The sequence below is a fragment of the Balaenoptera acutorostrata genome, chromosome 10, assembly GCF_949987535.1.
Source record: "Balaenoptera acutorostrata chromosome 10, mBalAcu1.1, whole genome shotgun sequence".
In the NCBI taxonomy this organism is placed as follows: Eukaryota; Metazoa; Chordata; class Mammalia; order Artiodactyla; family Balaenopteridae; genus Balaenoptera; species Balaenoptera acutorostrata.
Window position 1 is genome coordinate 2,744,728 of NC_080073.1, and position 18,203 is coordinate 2,762,930.

At 49.5% G+C, this 18,203-nt stretch overlaps 1 protein-coding gene across 1 annotated transcript in view; it reads right to left on the minus strand.

Annotated features, from left to right (window-relative positions):
- The window catches only part of NUP210 (nucleoporin 210), a 132,679-nt gene that overhangs the window by 47,961 nt on the left and 66,515 nt on the right, over positions 1–18,203 (minus strand). Inside the window, exons 10-14 of the mRNA XM_057555657.1 lie at positions 17,409–17,549; positions 16,368–16,505; positions 15,248–15,403; positions 13,547–13,745; positions 3,184–3,329 (exon numbers count right to left, since the gene is read on the minus strand). Coding sequence (XP_057411640.1) covers positions 3,184–3,329; positions 13,547–13,745; positions 15,248–15,403; positions 16,368–16,505; positions 17,409–17,549 — 780 coding nt within the window. The remainder of the gene's footprint in view (positions 1–3,183; positions 3,330–13,546; positions 13,746–15,247; positions 15,404–16,367; positions 16,506–17,408; positions 17,550–18,203) is intronic.

Consider the following 18,203-nt stretch of genomic DNA (forward strand, 5'->3'; position numbering starts at 1 on the left):
CTGCCTTCACACTCTCCTTCTGCTTCTGCGTTCATAGGTGACCTGTGCCCAGGGGACTCCTCGTTACCTCTACTACGCTCACTGTGTTTGTCGGCACGTCTGCATTCCTCACAGATGGGCCGCCTCCCAGGGCACAGAGGGTGAGCTATTCCCCTAGATCTGTCTCCCCACCCTGAGCCTTGTACTAACAAAGCACCAGGGACTGCCTGCAGAGCGAACTGGCAAGCACAGGCTGGAAAAGAACTCTTAGCTGCCTTTCCAGTTTCCACACTCCTCTCTTCCTCAGAGAAAGAACTTCCATTTTATTAGGGTGGTAAATTGCCCAGCTGAAAGGATTCCCCAGTCTCTTACAGCTAGCTGTGGCCGGCAGATTAAGTTCCGGCCAATGAGGTGCAGGTGGAAGCTGCTCTTTTAAACTTCTGACAAGGTTACTACAGGAAACTAACTCGGCTGAGAGATGAGCTCTTTCCCCTTCTGGTTATATGGAATGCAGATGTGATAGCTGCAGCTCCAGCAGCCACTTTAGAGCATGAGGCAACTTTGAGGATGAAATCCACATATTAGGATGATGAAGTAAAAAGACAGAAACCTGGGTCCCTGATGACTACAGAGCTGTCACACTAGACCTGTGTGAAACCTCTCATGTGAAAGAGGAATAAACTCTGTATTCATTAAGCCACTGTTATTTTGGGTTTTGTTACTTGCAAATACACCTAATCTTAATAGATATCAAGGCACAAGAAAGATGAGAGAAGAGACACATATCCTGTTCTTTTCCCTATAATTTCTCCAGTCAGGAAGCCACCTTTATTGGGGACATGTCCACCTTATCTTCATCCTTACATCCCAGCTTGGGTCAGAGAGCTCGGGGGTTGGCCCCTGATGCTCCACCAAACACCCAGATAATCAGACCATGTGGTCATCTGGACAAGCACCCAGGAGGGGTCCTGAAGAACCTCCTACCCAGGCTCCGTCACATGGCTGGCTGTGGCAGGGCCTCCCCAGGATGACCGCTGCCATCTTAGGGATTTTAGTTTTCTCTCAGCCCTGCTCCCTGAGCCCTCTCACCTCCAGGGTCCTGATCAGTGAGAGGATCTTGACCTTTCAATTTTATGCTGCCATCTTTCCTTCCTCTACCCTCCCTATCACCCTTTCAACCCTTTACTTTTTCCATGGCATGCATATACAAAATACATTACTTATTAGTTTATTTACTGTCTGTCTCTACCTCTGTCTCTGCTACAATGTCAGTTCATGAGGAAAAGGACTTCTGTGTGGTTTTTTGTACTGTTGTACCCCTAAGGTTTAGAGCAGGAACGAGCACCTATGAGTAGGTATTCATATATATTTTGGTTTGGGGGATCAGGAGACCTTGGATTCAGCCCTAGCTAGGTAACCCTGGACACGTTTCCCCACTCATTCCTTCTAAATGAAACAACTCTTCTCAAAAAATTAAAAACAGAACTACCACATGACCCAGCAATTCCCATAAATACTTATGGGCATTTATCCAAAGGAAAGAAAAACACTTACTTTAAAGGACATCTGTACCCCATGTTCATAGCAGCGTGATTTACAATAGCCAACATATGGAAACAACTTAAATGCCCATCAATGGATGAATGAATAAAGAATATGTGACATATATATATATATATATATGTAGATATACAGATATAGATATAATGGAATATTATTCACCCATAAAAAGAAGGAAATTCTGCCATTTGCAACAACATGGATGGACCTTGAGGGTATCACACCAAGTGAAATAAACCAAGACAGAGAAAGACAAATACCTTATGATCTCACTTATAAATGCAATCTAGAAACAAAAAAAAAACCAGAAACCACAAACTCATAGGAACAGAGAACAGACTGGTGGTTGCCAGAGGCAGGAATTGGGGGCAAAACGGGTGAAAGTGGTCAAAAAGTACAAACTTCCAATTACAAAATAAGTAAGTCCTGGGGATGTGAGGTACAGCATGGCAACGATAGCTAATAACACTGTGCTGCATATTTGAAAGCTGCTAAGAGGGTAGATCTTAAAAGTTCTCATCACAAGCACAAAAAATTTGTAACAATGTGTGGTGATGGCTGTTAACTAGACTTACTGTGGTGATCGTTTCACAATAGATACAAATATTGAATCACTATGTTGTACTAAGTAAACTAACACAATGTTATATGTCAATTACATCTCAATAAAAAATCCAAAACAACCCTTGGTTGTCGTCTGCTCTGTATCAGGCAGTATGCCCAGGGCTAGGGGTGCAGCGATGAAGAATTCTTATGTCACTGAGCTTGCTTCTAATGGCTGACGGGGAGAAGAAAATGCATCCCAAAGCAAGGGGACCAGAGCCATCCTAGAGGCTGGGACTGGTGCCCGGGAAATGCAAGTGCTGACTGGCCCAGCCTGGGAGGCCGCCCCACAGGAGGGGAAGACCCACGCTCCCCGGGCCTCCCGAGTGAGGCTGCCTGGCCTCACCCTGGAGGAAGGGCTAGGTCTCCCCTGTTCACACAGTAACAGCTAACCCTTACTGAGCGCTCAATACCTCCTAGGGACGGTTCTCAGCCCACTTGGTTCAGCTCATCCTCACCACAACCCTGGGAGGCAGGTGCTGTATTAGCCCCATTTGCAGGCAGGGAAACTGAGGTCCAGGGAAATTACATCAGCCAAAGTCACAGAGTTGGTGTTGGACCTGGATTAAACTCGGGAGTTGGTGTCAAACAAAGGCAGCATGATCTGAGTAGGAACACGCCAAATGCCTTCTGCACGGATACGCACGGGGGACCCAGACGCTGATGGTTACCTGGCATCAGGTGAGTGGCACGTCCAGACCTGACCCAGGGCCCCGAGGCCCCAGAATCTGCACCACGTGCCAGGGCCACTGTCCCCACCCCAGGGTTCTGTGGAGACCCTGCAGGGTGACTCTGCACTGGACCAGGAGCCCCTCTGTCCCGATCCCTGTGGGAATCATTTCATCCACAGGGATGTCGGCACTCACTGTCTGCCAGCAGGGAGGCCCTGCTCCTGCTACATCCTCCTGATTTCGGCTTGACAATCACCTCTGTAGCTGTCCCCAAAGCTATTCTGAACAATCAGTGTTTTAACACACATTCACCAGGGCAGATGGATAATTCCCATCAGGGAAGGGGGGGAGGGCAGGGCCTGGGGCTCACCTTGAGGGGCAGGTAGGCGGCAATGGTGATGCGGGCGCTCAGGTGGACGTGGCCGTGCTTGTAGCTCACAAGGAGCGCGGTATAGCCCTGGGCCTCTGCCCTCACCGTGACACCGCTGCAGTGCTCAGGCCCCGGCCGCAGCCTCCCTGCAAGAAGAGAACCACGAGGTCACTGAGACCTTGCCTCTGCCGGGAAAGACAGGACAGGCTGACCGCCCTCTTCCCTTCTGGGCTTGAAACGAATCTTTTTAACTTAACCATTTTAAAGTATAATTCCCATACCAAAAAGCACATGACACATTGTAAGTATACAACTCACAATTTTCCCCCTACAGGCTGAACACGCCCTGTTTCCAGGACCAGGATCAAGAAACAGTATGACCTGCACACTACCCCTGGAACCTCCTGCGGACCCTTCTGGTCAGGAGCCCCTCCCCAGAGGAAAACCACTGTTCGCTGACTTCTAAGAGCACAGCTGAATTCTGCTGGCTCTGGACTCCATACGAAGGGAACCGCCTTGGTACCTGCCCTCTTCAACTCAACACTGGCGCTGAGATTCCACCTTATGTTTCACACGCTGTACATCTTCCATTCACATTTGTGCGTTACGCTGCTGTGTGAACGGACAGCGGTTTCTCCACGCTGCAGGGACCACGCGGGGCTGCGATGCGTCACGCTGCTGTGCGCGTGTGTGCGTGTGTGCGTGTTTCCTTGGGGACGTATTCACCTCTTCGGAGGGGTGCACCCCAAGGAGTGGGAGCGCAGATAATGGGTGTGTGAGCTCAGCTTCCCTCATTATCGTCAATTATCTTTCCCAAAATGACTGATGGACTTACGCTGCCTCTAGTGGCTGTGAAACATCCCTGCCAATCCTTGGTAAATATTTTCCATCTCTTATTAATTAAAAAAAATTCTGGTAAAATACACATTAACATAAACTTTTACCATGGTAACAATGTTTCCAGTTCAGTGGCATTAGGTACATTCACACTATTGTGAACCAGCACCACCACCCATCTCTATCTAGACCGCTCTTCATCCTGCAAAACTGAAACTCTGAACCCATTAAATATAACTTCCCAACCCTCACCCCCTCCAGCTCCTGGCAACCACCATTCTACTGCCTGTCTATATGAATTAATGCTGCTATAAACATGGACATACAAATATTTCATCAAGATTCTGCTTGTAATTATTTTGGGTATATGCCCAGAAATGGGATTGCTGGATCATACGGTGGTTTACTGTTTTTTTCTTTATTTTTTTGGCTGCATCGGGTCTTAGTTTTCGCACACGGGATCTTCGCTGAGGCGTGCAGGATTTTTCATTGCGGCATGCAAGCTTCTCTCTAGTTGTGGCGTGTGGGCTTCTCTCTCTGGTTGTGGCACATGGGTTTTCTCTCTCTAGTTGTGGCACCGGGCTCCAGGGCACGTGGGCTCTGTAGTTTGCGGCATGCGGGCTCTTTCATTGAGGCCCGCGAGCTCAGTAGTTGCAGCACGTGGGCTTAGTTGCCCCAGGGCATGTGGGATCTTAGTTCCCCGACCAGGGATCGAACTTGCATCACCTGCGTTGGAAGGCGGATTCTTTACCACTGGACCACCAGGGGAGTCCCCCATGTTTAATTTTTTCATGACCCTCCATACTGTTTTCCACAGTGGCTGCACCACATTACATTCCCACCAACAGAGCACAAGGGTTTTAATATCTCCACATCCTCACCAACACTTGTTGTTTTTCTTTCTTTTTGGTAGGAGCCATCCTAAAGGGGTTTAGGTGGTATCTCACTGTGGTCTTAATTTGAATTTATATCATGATTAGAGATGCTGAATTTATATCATGATTAGAGATGATCTCTTCATATACTGGTTGGCCATTTGTATATCATCTTTAGAGCAATGTCTATTCAAGTCCTTCATCCATTTTTTTCATTAGGTTATTTGTTTTATTATTGTCAACTTGTAGGAGTTCTTTATATATTCTATAAATTTATTTATTTATTTATTTATTTTTGGCTGCGTTGGGTCTTTGCTGCTGCGCACAGGCTTTCTCTAGTTGCGGCGAGTGGGGGCTACTCTTCGTTGTGGTGTGTGGGCTTCTCCTTGTGGTGGCTTCTCTTGTTGCAAAGCACTGGCTCTAGACGCCTGGGCTTCAGTAGTTGTGGCACACGGGCTCAGCAGTTGTGGCACACGGGCTTAGTTGCTCCGCGGTATGTGGGATCTTCCCGGACCAGGGATCAAACCCATGTCTCCTGCATTGGCAGGCAGATTGTTAACCACTGCGCCACCAGGGAAGTCCCATAAATTCTAGATATGAACCCCATATCAGACATATGATTTGCAAATATTTTCTTCCTTCCATAGGTTGCCTTTTATTTTTAAGACTTTTTTAGAGCAGTTTTAGGTTCACAGAAAAATTAAGAGAAAGGCACAGAGATGTCCTATGTACTCCCTACCTTCATATTTACATAGCCTCCCCCATTATCAGCATCTTCTCCCAAAGTGGTACACTTGTTACAACTGATGCTCCTACACTGACACACCACAATCACTGGAAGTCCACAGTTCATATTAGGGCTCCCTCTTGGCGTTGTGCATACTATGGGTTTTCACAAATGTGTAAGGACATATATCCGTCATTACAGTATCACACAGAGTATTTTCTGGGCTCTCTATTCTATTCCATCGGTCTGTAAGTCTGTGCAAATGCCACTCTGTTTTGATTACTGTAACTTGTATTAAGTCCTGAAAATGGGAAGAATGAGATCTCCAAGTTTGTTCTTTTTTCAGCATTGTTTTTGCTATTCCGGATCCTTTGAGATTCCATATGAATGCTATTTTTCTGAATTCACTTTACACCTAAGAGTTTTTTGGTGGAATCTTTAGGGTTTTCACATATAAGATTATGTTATTTGCAAACAGATAAGTTTACATCTTCCTTTCCAATTTTGGGTCTTTCATTTCCTTTTCTTGCTTAATAGCTCTGGCTAGGACATCCAGTATTATGTTGAAGTGGTGATAGCAGGCAACCTTGTCTTGTTCCTGATCTTAGGGTAAAAGCTTTCAGCCATTCACCATGGAGCATGATGTTAGCTGTGGGTTTTTCTTACACGGTTTTTATTATGTTCATGTAGTTTCTTTCTATTCCCAGTTTGTAGGCTGATTTTACCATAAAAATGCTTTGAGATTTGTCAACTGATTTTTCTGCATCAATTGAGATAATCATGTGGTTTTCTTCCTACATTCTGTTAACATGGTGTATCACATCAGTTTTAGACTACTGAAACAATGCATTCCAGGAATAAATCCCACCTGGTCATGGTGTTTAATCCTTTTAATATGCTGCTGAATGCAGTTTGCTAGTATTTTGTTGAGGATTTGTCCATCCATGTGCATAAGGGATATTGGTCTGTACTTTTCTTGTAGTATCTTTGTTTGGCTTTGGTATCAGGATAATGCTAGCTTCACAGAATGAGTTAGGAAGTGTTCCCTCTAATTTTTTAGAAGAAGGGTCAGCGTTAGTTCTTTAATTCACCTGTGAAGCCATCAGGTCCAAGGATTTTCTTTGTCAGGAAGCTTTTGATTACTGATCCAGTCACCTTGCTAGTAATGAGTCTATCCAGATTTTCTATTTCTTTGTAACTCGGTCTAGGCAGGTCTTGTATTTCTAGGAATTTGTCGTGTTATCCAGGTTATCCAATTCGTTAGGGTACAATTGTTCATAATCCTTTTTATTTCTCCACAGTCAGTGATAATGTCTCCATGTTCACTTCTATTTTAATAGTTTGTCTCCTCTTTTTTTCTTAGTCAGTCTAGCTAACAGTCTGCCAACCTTGCTAATCTTTCCAAAGCACCAACTTTGGGTTCTGTTGATTTTCTCTATTGCTTTCCTATTCTCTATTTTACCTCTGCTCTAATCTTTATTGTCAGCTTCCTTCTGCTAGCTTTGGGTTTAATTTGTTCTTCTTTTTTTAGTTTTCTAAGTTGCACAAAGTGAGGTTATTGATTTGAGATCTTGTTTTTCAGTGTAAGCATTTATAGCTATAAATTATCCTTTTAGCACTGTTTTGCTGTGTCCCTAAGTTTGGTACGTCCTGTTTCGTTTTCCTTCATCTCCAAGTAATTTCTAATTCCCCTTGTGATTTCTTTGACAAAATTGTTCTTTATGAGTATGTTATGTAATTTCCACAAATTTGTGAATTTTCCACTTTTCCTCTGTTACTGATTTCTAACGTCCTCCCATTGTGGTTGGAGAAGATACCTTGTATGATATCTATCTTTTAAAATCTACTAAGACATAAATTGTACTCTAACACGTGGTCTGTCCTGGAGAAGGCCCCACGTGCACTTGTGTGTTGTGTTGGTGGGTAGGGTCGCATGTGTCTTAGATCTGGTTGGTTCATTGTGCTGTTCAAGTCCTCTACTTCCTCGCTCATCTTCTGTCTGGTTGTTCTACCCATCCCTGAGAGTGGGGTATTGAAGGCTCCAACTCTTATGTAGAACCAACTATTTCTCCCTCAGTTATGCCAATTTTCACTTCATATATCTTGATGATCTGTCATTAGGGGCGAAAATGTTTACAGTTTTATCTTCTAGCTGTACTGAATATACAGTGTTTTGTCTCTTGTAACAGTTTCTGATTTAAAGTCTATTTGTCTGATGTTAGTATGACCACCATGCTCTCTTATGGTTACTGTTTGCATGGCATGGACTGTCTTTTTCAATCCTTTCATGTTCAACTTTTTTGTGTCTTTTTTTAAATTTATTTTTTATTTTTGGCTGCATTGGGTCTTCGTTGCTGTGTGCGGGCTTTCTCTAGTTGTGGCGAGCGGGGCTACTCTTCGTTGTGGTGCGTGGGCTTCTCATTGCGGTGGCTTCTCTTGTTGAGGAACACAGGCTCTAGGCGTGCGGGCTTCAGTAGTTGTGGCTCGCGGGCTGTAGAGTGCAGGCTCAGTAGTTGTGGCGCACGGGCTTAGTTGCTCCGAGGCATGTGGGATCTTCCCAGACCAGGGCTCGAACCCGTGTCCCCTGCATTGGCAGGGGGATTCTTAACCACTGTGCCACCAGGGAAGTCCCAACTTTCTTGTGTCTTTGGAACTAAAATGAGTCTCTTACAGATAGCATGGCGGGATCATACATTTTTATCCATTCTGCCAATCTGCCTTTTGTTTGGAGAATTTCATCCATTTACAATTAAAATAATTACTAAAGACATTTCTTTTATTTTGCTGTTTGTTTTCTATATGCCTTTTGGCTCTTTTGTCCCTCATTTCCTGCATAGCCATCTTCTTTTGCTCTTAGCTGATTTTTTGTAGTGAATCATTTTACTGCCCTTCTCATTTCCTATTGTGTATATTCTATGGCTACTTTCTTTCTGGTTACCATAGGATTACATTTAACATCCTAAAGTTATAATGTCTAATGCCAATTTACACCAGCTTAACTTCAATAACACATAAAAACTCTGCTCCTGTACAGCTCTGACCCCACCCCCTTTCAGTTACTGATGTCACAGAATTACACCTTTATGCATCGTGTGTCCAAAAACAGACTAACTGGGTTTTTAAAAAATACATTAGTCTTGGGGCTTCCCTGGTGGCACAGTGGTTGAGAATCTGCCTGCCAATGCAGGGGACACGGGTTCGAGCCCTGGTCTGGGAGGATCCCACATGCCGCGGAGCAACTGGGCCCGTGAGCCACAACTACTGAGCCTGCGCATCTGGAGCTTGTGCTCCGCAACAAGAGAGGCCGCGATAGTGAGAGGCCCGTGTACCGCGATGAAGAGTGGTCCCCGCTTGCCGCAACTAGAGAAAGCCCTTGCACAGAAACGAAGACCCAACACACCAAAAATAAATAAATAAATAAAGGCATGATCAATTCTCAAATAAATATTAAAAAACAAAACAAAACAGTAGTCTCTTAAATCAAGTAGAAAACAAACAGTGGAGCTACCAACTGAAGTTACAATAGCACCAGCTTTTCTAATCATCTGTGTATTTACTTAATCTCTTCACGGGGCTTTGTCCTTCATTTCAAACTGAAGGATGCCCCTCGTTGCAGCCAGGTCTGGTGGTAAAGGTCGCTCAGCTTTGGTTGATCTGGGAAAGTCTAAATTTCTCCCTCAGTTTTGAAGGACAGTTTTGCCAGATATAGGATCCCTGGTTGATAGCTTTTTTCCTTCAACACTTTGAATACATCAAGCCCACGCCATCTGGCCTCCAAGGTTTCTGATGAGAAATCTCCTGATCTTACTGGAGAAAATCAGATGAAAACTAACTTCCTCTCAGCTCTACAGATGCTAACAATGTACCTTCACACCCAGGCCAGGTCTCTACTCCTCTTCCATGCAGTTTCTTCATATGCATTACTTCCTGGAGCCGATAGTTCTTAGAATTGATAGTAAATGAATTCCCATTTAAATTCTATTCTAATTGTTTCCTCTGTGTGGGTTAGTTGGATTGTGAGCTCCACAAGGGGAAGTTCTGGAATCACCCCTCAACATCCCAGGTTTTCAAATACTATGTATTCGACATAATAACAAAAATAATAAAGATACTTATCTTACCGTGTCTTATGCAACAGAACATTTCCTATAGTGTCGTGATGTCAGTTGAGTTGTAGTATTATTTTGAGACCAGAGTTTAAGGAAAAGGAATTCAACATTTCAAGCACTGATATTATAAGGTCTTTAAAAGCCAAAATTACACATTTTCAAACTAGAAATGAAAAGGCACTGAATTATCCAACAGTTTTAATTTCGAATAAAGTATATATCAATCTCTAATAACCCACATAAACAAAAAGCTCTTTACGTCCTTTTATTTTAAGAGTAAAGGGGTCTTGAGACCAATCAGTGAGAAAACCACTGTAGTTTATCCCCAGCTGTGACTGGTCCGTTTCTTGCTCTGATCTCATAAGGTGCCACTGTGATGTATTTACAGAAAACCTATGTAAGTCCCTGACAGACACAGGTTTTTGGTCCTTATAGCCCAGGAAGCTGCCTTTGGTGACCTGATGGCCTTGGACCCACAGTTGGCTTGTTTTCTTTTTACCCCCATTTTGTTTATTTGTTCTTTTTTCTCTACTCTTTTATTTTTCTTTATTTTCTTTGTTCTTTTTCTCATTTTATCTGAATTTTTTTTTTGTATTTTTAGTGCAGTTGGTATCGTTAGAATTGTTGGTATAGTTACTGTAGTTGGTATTTATTAGCACAGTAAGTATAGTTAGTGTTGTTGGTTAATATCGTCAGTTAGTGTACTTAGCAGGTCTCTATGGTGCAGGGCCTCACTGAGGCCTCTCTGCTGACAAGGAGGCTGATATTGACTATTCCAGGCTCCTCAGGACCACTGGCCAAGGTGACATCGGCCCAGATGGCCATCAGGGTCATTAAGGAAAATCAGCAGAGCTCCTCCAGCCTCCAGGCACTTTTCCATGAAGTCCACAGCATGAAGGTTTTAAATCACCCAACATCATAAAGTTATCCGAGGTGACTGACCGGAGGAGACCTGTTGGACCATTTACAGGACCACAGCCGCAGGACAGACGGAGGCCCGGGGCACGTGGGCAGCTGGTCTCCGCCCTGCAGCACGGCCACTAGGAGGGGATCGAGCCTGGGACCTGAGCCAGGATACCTCCTCTCAGAGGATGAGATGGACACGACAGCTGCAGACTTGGGCCCCAGCGTGAGTTCACGGGCAGAGGAGCCTCGCGTCCCCACGCGGCTGTACGGGGAGAACGTGGGAGGCCTGAGGAGGGCCAGGAGTCAGGGCAGAGGCCAGAGAGCCCGCCAGTCCCCCAGCCAGCCTGGAGGTGAGGACCACCACCTCCAGCCCAGCGCTGCGGCGGCGCCCGGGGCCTCCCCTCCACCCACAGCACCAGCTGCCACACTGGAGCCCGAGAGAAAACCACACGCCCCCAGGGCGGGACCCTCCTGGGCACCCTGACGCTGGGACCCCAGCCTCGCCCTCTGGCAGCCAGAACTGGCAGCAGGTGGCTGGGAGATTCTCGAACTTTATCAGAAAGCATCTATGTTTCAGGCTACTGGGCAAGAAGCGTCACAGCGAAGTAAGCCCAATGTGACCCTTTTGGACGGCTGAGGAAGGGCAGACCGCACTCCCTGCATTTAAATGCAGAGCAAGAGGACGCGGAGCCGGGAGCCTGGCGCCGCTCCTGGGGCCACGTGGGGCCACGTGGGATGCATTGTGCTGCTCCGAGCACGTGTGGCATTTCTTTGGGGCACGTATTTCAGCATTTCTGTCGGGTGTGTCCCAAAGAGCGCAGGATTTCACCTCCGGTCCTTAGCACCTATGTTTAGCTTTCGTCACTTTTGCCAACTATCCTCCCCAAAATGGCTGTGTCGAGTCACACTGCTACTCACAGCTGCACTACATCCCTGCCAATACTTGGTATTTTCCACCTGTTTAAGGAAAGCCATTCTGGTGGAATTGTATAGTTTTCTTTCCAAACATTTAGAAAGAAATCATGCTGTGAAGCTCCGCAAGCCTGTCCCCTAGATTCTGCAGCTAACATTTGTTTCTGTTTCCTGTGCTGCATATCTATCCACCACTTCCCATCCATCAGTCCATCCCACTTTTTTATGCCTCGAAAAGTGAGCCGTGGGACTTCCCTGGCAGTCCAGTGGTTAAGACTTCGCCTTCCAATGCAGGGGGTGTGGGTTCGATCCTTGGTTGGGGAGCTAAGATCCCACGTGTCTCATGGCCAAAAAACCAAAACATAAAACAGAAGCAATATTGTAACAAACTGAATAAAGACTTTAAAAACGGTCCACATCAAAAAAATCTTAAAGAAAAAACAAAAAAGGGAGCCGCAGGCATCAGTACACTTCATCCTAAACGCTGTCGCACACACATAATTATCTGCAGGTCAGTATTTCTTTAGGGTTCTTTTTCTCTTAAGGTCAAATTTACACGGGTGAAATGCACAGATCTGGAGCAGAGCACGCCGGGAATTCTGACAAATGCAGAGCTGGGACCCAGGACTGTGGAACCCAAACCCTGTCCATTATCCTTTATTCCTGGGACCTCCTGGCTGCAGCCTGTGGACGCCCCTCCAGGACGCGCGTCGGGGGGCAGTGCAAGCAGCGGGCTCCTCTCCTGCCATTGGTGGGCCTCTGTCTCCCACACTGATGTTTGCTTCCACCCTAAATGGTGGCCTCACTGGGGACACAGTTCATAAAGTCCGGTTTCTCCCGGCCAGTCAGAGAGGATGCAGCAGCACCTCCAGGGAAGGATGTGAATGCGGTGATGTCCAGGGACGTTCTGTGACGGCCGAGCAGCTTCACGCTCAGACGGCTCCGTGAGTGCCGACAACCACGGCGGCGGCGTGGAAAGCCGCTCGGTCCCACAGGCGAGCCTACAGACACCTCTGCTGTCAAGCTTCCTAAACTCTGCCAGCATCACGTGGTCACTCCTCTGCTCCAAAACCAGCGGTGGCCCCCACTTCTGGCCCCTGAGGTCCACGCCCCCCCAAGCCCCCCGTGATTCCGGATTTGACAGGTTCCGCCACGCCAGGCCACTGTGTGCACACACGCCCCATGGGCGTGCCCGTGAACGCTGCTCCCCGTCCACTCTAACCCTGCCCAGAGCGTACTCACCATCAGTCCTTGGTTTTCGTCATCTGCAATCGGAGGGCACTCCCTGTGTTGACTCCCGTGAGAGGCCCTGTTTCCCGGGGGACTAAGGCTCCAGGGTCAGTGTCAGACACACCCAGCTCCATATCCCTTGTGGCCTGGGGACCTCATGGGACCTCGGGCAGCGTGACGCAGCCTCAGTCTCTTCGTCCGACACATGACCCAAGCACAGCCCCTCCTCCCACGGTGGCTGTGACGCCTGGTGAGGTCACGCACACCAAGTGCACACGCCACGCCCGGCAGGGTTGACACCCCATAAGACGGAGGCTGAGCACACCTGCCACCGTCACCACCGATATCACTGCCCAGCCCTGCAGGGGGTGCCTGGCTTCGATGGCCCTGGAAGGATGGACCGTGCAGTCACTAAGGTGTTATAATTCTGTAACTCGTCAGAACCCCTATTGACAGTGTATTCCGAGCACCTATCACATTCCGGGCACCGTGACGGGCATGGTGACATGCGCCCCTACTTCGGATGACACCCGTTTTAGAGATGTGGAAACTGAGGCTCAGAAAGCCGAGTGACATGCAGTCACGTGGCAGTAAGATCCAGACCAGACCACTGTTGATGGTGGACAAGGGGACGAATGCCATTTCTCAGGCTATGACCCTGCTGCTGGTTCAGCCCCTGAATTAGGAATCTGGGGCAACCCACGCTGAGAACCCAGGCCGTCGGCCCCGACCCTGCCGTCCGGTGGCCGCTCACAGTGCTGCTTTACCTGGGAGCGGCTGGAACACGCCCTGATTCTCCATCTCCACCGCCAAGTCGAAGTGGGAGCAGTCGCTCAGCGTGACCACCTCGTCAGCCCCACCGGGCATGAGGCCGTGGATCCTCAGGGGCAGCTCCAGGCTCTGGCCCATGCTGGCCTCCACGGGGCACGGGGCGAACTCCATGCCGCTGGGCTCGATCACGTACACCTGGAGGACAGGGGCGTGCACGGTCGGCAGGCTCGGAGGAGGAGGAACAGCCGCTGCTCTGCTTTCCTGATACCCTGTGTATGAGCACTGAGGACCCATCGGTGAGAAGCCTGAGCCTGGGGGACATGATGGTGTGTGCTGGGGGCGGGGAGACCTTCAGGACAGAGCCGTCAGGGAAAGCCTCCCTGGGAAGGTGCTGTAGGAGCTCAGACCTGGGAGCCATGTCAGAGGCAGCCAGACAAAGGTCTGGGAAGACGAGACGGTCCGTGCAAAGGTCCTGAGGCACATACGGCTCAGCGCGTTGGAGGGACATAAAGAAGGTGAGTGTGCAGGGTGAGAGAGGCGTCACCAGCAACAACAACACTAATACTTACACCACACAAAACTTCTCACACGCCAGGCTCTGTTCCAAGAACAGAATGAACTCATCCCATCCTCTCAGCCTCCTTGCTAAGAAGGTTCTATTACCAACCTGTCTACCTGATGAGGAACCTGGCACGGGAGGTTAAGAGCCTGCCCGGCTGGAGCACGGTGGTGTCTGGACCAGGCAGGTGGCCCTGGAAGCCAGGTTCTGACCACTACACACGCTCAGGAACTGTCCCCAGGCTCTGGGCTGAGCAGCCAGGTGAGAGGGGCACATTTACTGCGATAAAGAAGCTTGGGGGCAAGGGAGGGGGCAACCTGGTCACAGATTATCCAAATACTTGACAATTGTGCTGCAGTTAAGGGGTCTCAGTTACAACCCTCCTTACACGAGTCAGATGGATCTTTAGGTAGGTGTATGTGGATCGAAATAAAAAGAGAAAAACCTGTATGTCAGTGTCCCAAACAGTGTAGAAGGTTGGGGATGGACGCACTACATATGGAGCTTTCATTTCAGCCCTAAATGAGGTAATAAAACAGGCTGAGATCAGGGTCAGGCGGTCAGGAAAGAGCTGGGGTCCGGAGGCCACCAGGTGGGGCTGGCAGAGGCTCGGCTGCAGGTGGCCACTCCCACCTTCGGCCTTTGCTGAGTTGACCCCACGTCACTTGGGACGAACACCAGGTGTAGGGGTCCCGTGCAGGGACTCCCGACTTGGACCTGAACAGGGGTCAGAGGAAAGGAATGGGGCCAGCCTCTTGGAGTCTGGGGGCTTTCCCTTCACTGTGAATTTACAACCCAGCGCCCAGTGGCCCTTCCAACTTGGAGATTCATAGCTTTCAGGTTGGGGAAATCTTCTAGAATGACTCCTTTGAATACCTCGTGTCTCTGTGTCCTCTGGTCTCCCTTCCAGAAACCCAGCTGGTCCCATCCCTGCCTGGTGTGGGATGGGACGACCATCTCCCTGAATTGGCCGTGAGCTCAGGGGCAGGGCTGTACCTGACACCCGATGCCCTCACCACCACCACCAAAGCCGAGTGCAAGACCGAGGGCGAAAGGGTGTTTCTGAATTAAGCCTGAGGCTGGTTAAGACGGTGGCTGCAGACCCCCTCCCCGCGGCCGTCCTGGCCCAAGGTCTCACCTTCATCTCACCGAAATGTAGCGGGTTCTGCACATCATGTGCCTGGATCACACTGAGTCCAGTGTCACTGCCTGTGGTCATCACGCCCTTGACGGTAACCGTGGCAACCAGAGAGCTCGAGGAAGACCAGCTGAAGTTCCCACTCCCACCATGGGCCTGGGGAGGGAAATATCATCAGGTCAGCCCACCTGCCCGTCCCTTGGTCCCTCTCTCTCTCACACGCAGTCGGCATTGCGCCGTCACACGGTGACATGCGGCATCAGCCAACGTCTGGCTGGCACTTCCTCTGCCCCTCGCTCTCCCCATCCTGTCTCTTTCCGGTCCTCATATTCTGGGGACCTTGTGGCTGACACAAGCGTATACATATGCCCATGACAGTGGCCCCAGGACCCAGGGGCACCTCCCGAGCTCAGGCTGGAATGGGAAGACCCGCGCCCCAGAGCCGGGTGCAGGACTCGGCTTCCCTGCCGCCTCCTGACATAGACCCCTGCCCGCTCCGAGTCATCTGCCGCGAAGTCAAGGACAGCCCAGAGGCTTCCAGACCAGGGGCCACCATCCCAGGACCCTAGAGGGGCCAAGAAGGTGACACACCTGAGTGAAGAGGCAGTGGGTCCCAGTACACACACAGGACACCTGTCCTCACTGCCGTGAGACAGCAAGGACTGACGGGACGGGGCAGGCCACATGGGCTCTAGCCCTGACGAGCATCGGGCCCTGCCACTAACGCCAGGTGGGCACGTGAACGTCAAACACCAAGAACACCTCATATGTGACAGAGTTGGAGACGCCTTCCCCTCGAATTCCAAATTTTTCTCTAAAGACCTTTACACTCCTTCCGGAAAACAATAATTTTTTACAAAAAGAAACACATGTGGAAGTTAAATCCGTGTTCAGGACCTTTTTTATCACGCTTTCTTTACTATTTTTCAAGGTTTTTTCCTAATTACCAAAATACACTGCTGTGATAGAAACCTCAGAAAATACAGAAAGCATAAAGACTCTGATTTTGAATTCTCTCCTGACCACTAGAAGGTAATTATAACAGAAACAGAATGGACATAAAGCCCCAACCCCATGGAAACACCCAAAGGAATGCACCCAGACGGGGTCTCACGGTTACCTTTATCGTGTACTGGTAGGCGCCCGTCTTTGGTTGCCAGGGAAACGTCAAGATGCTTGGATAGAGGGTGATGGGGACGTGGATTTCCACCTCCTGCTGGTTCCACACAGGCACCCGCAACGTGTGGACCCCTCCGTCCTGCAAGGGGGTGAGGGTGCCATATGCCACCGTGACAACCAGGTCAGCACTCAAGCAGGCCCCCGCCCCTCCCTGGGGACTGGTCCCCAGGGTAGACTTTTCAGTTGTGGGGGAGTGGGAAGGAAGATGCCAGGTACCCTGCGGCCTTCTCCATCTCCATGGAGACGGCTTTTGGTGGCTCTGTAACTGCCACTCAAATAAACGCTGCTTGACTGCATCCTCACAGCACCCCTGACGGGACGGATGTGGTTATCCCCACTTTACGGATGGGGAAATCTAGTCATGCAGCATGAAAGCAACTCGCCCAAAACCCCCAGAACAGAAGTGGTCACTTTGGTAGGAATCTCTGCCTGGCTCACAAGCCATTTCTGCCGCTGCCAGGTCTGGGAGAGGTTGGTGTGGGGTAGGAAGATAAGAACACTCACACCAAGCTTCCAATCAGTAAAATCTGCTCCCACCGAAACTGACTGGCCTTTTAAATACAGGGGAATATTTTAAAACTTTGAAGGATCCAAGCAGCCAAAACAGCCAAAGAGATGCTCGTGGGCCCTGGTCAGTGCACACGGCTGGACACATGGGACCAACACTGCTCCCAGCAAGGGTTTCTAGCCCCAGTCCCAGAGGTGCAGGCTCACTTTTACAGGGGCCAGCAAAGGGCAGAGGAAGAGGGGCTCTGGCCCAGCACAGGGACAGGGGACAGGGAAAGGCCAAACCCCCTACCCCCAGACAACACCGTAAGCCCAGAGCAGGAGGGACCCCCACCCCCGTGGTGCCCACGACAGCAGTGCACTCTTGGGGCCCCGACTCCCCCGGGCTCATGTCCAGCCTGGTTTGACATTTCCGTCTACGAAGGTCCCGGCGGGGGCGGGGGGGGGGGGCGTGCCGAGGGAGGCGCCAACTTGCCTGGTCCACCACGGAGGTGAGGGCGGCCTCGATGGCCGTCTGGCCCCTCTTTGTCGCCCTGACATGATGGTACGACCCGTTCTGGGAAGAAGCCAGAACCTCAAAGAACTCTGCAGGGAGCATGGTTTCGATGTGGATGTTCTGGAAGGTGAGGCAGGAAGGTGAGAGGAGCTTCCGGGACAACTCAGGGACGTTGGCACGCAGGAAAGAAACCGTGTGGCCCCAAAACAGCAGCCAGGCCAGGCTGATGAACTACACGAAGCCCTGGATCTGAGCTCGGAGTGTTCTGTCTTCTGACCTCTGACCCCTCCCAGGCTGCCCTCCCCTCGTGACCCGAGGACCTGGCGCTCGCGAGCCCGAAGGCTACTGTCGGCTCTCAGACCCTGCGGTCCCAGCAAGGAAACCACCAAATACAAAAAAGGACATCAAAAGCCCTTAGAGCTAATTTCACCCAAAATGGTGATCGACAGAGTCTTTCTCTAGTAACACAAGGAAGTCAGTGGCTTCTGCAGAGAGGCTGAAGGGGAACCTCGCCCCTTCCTTGAAACCTCAGACCCCACAAGGAAGGTCCGGAGATTCTCCTGATCCTGGGAATTTCTCACAAAGGACCAAACACGGCCGAGACTTCTTTCCACCTGCCCATTTGTGATGTTCTTTCCATAGCCAGGAAGCTACTGAGCTCGGCCTCAGTCAAGGGGCCTTCTGGACAGGTTGCAGGTATTCCTGGCCCTGAGGCTCTGCAGGGCAGGGAAGGATGGATTCTCAGTGCTGTGAGGTCCCCGGGCTAATGAGGAG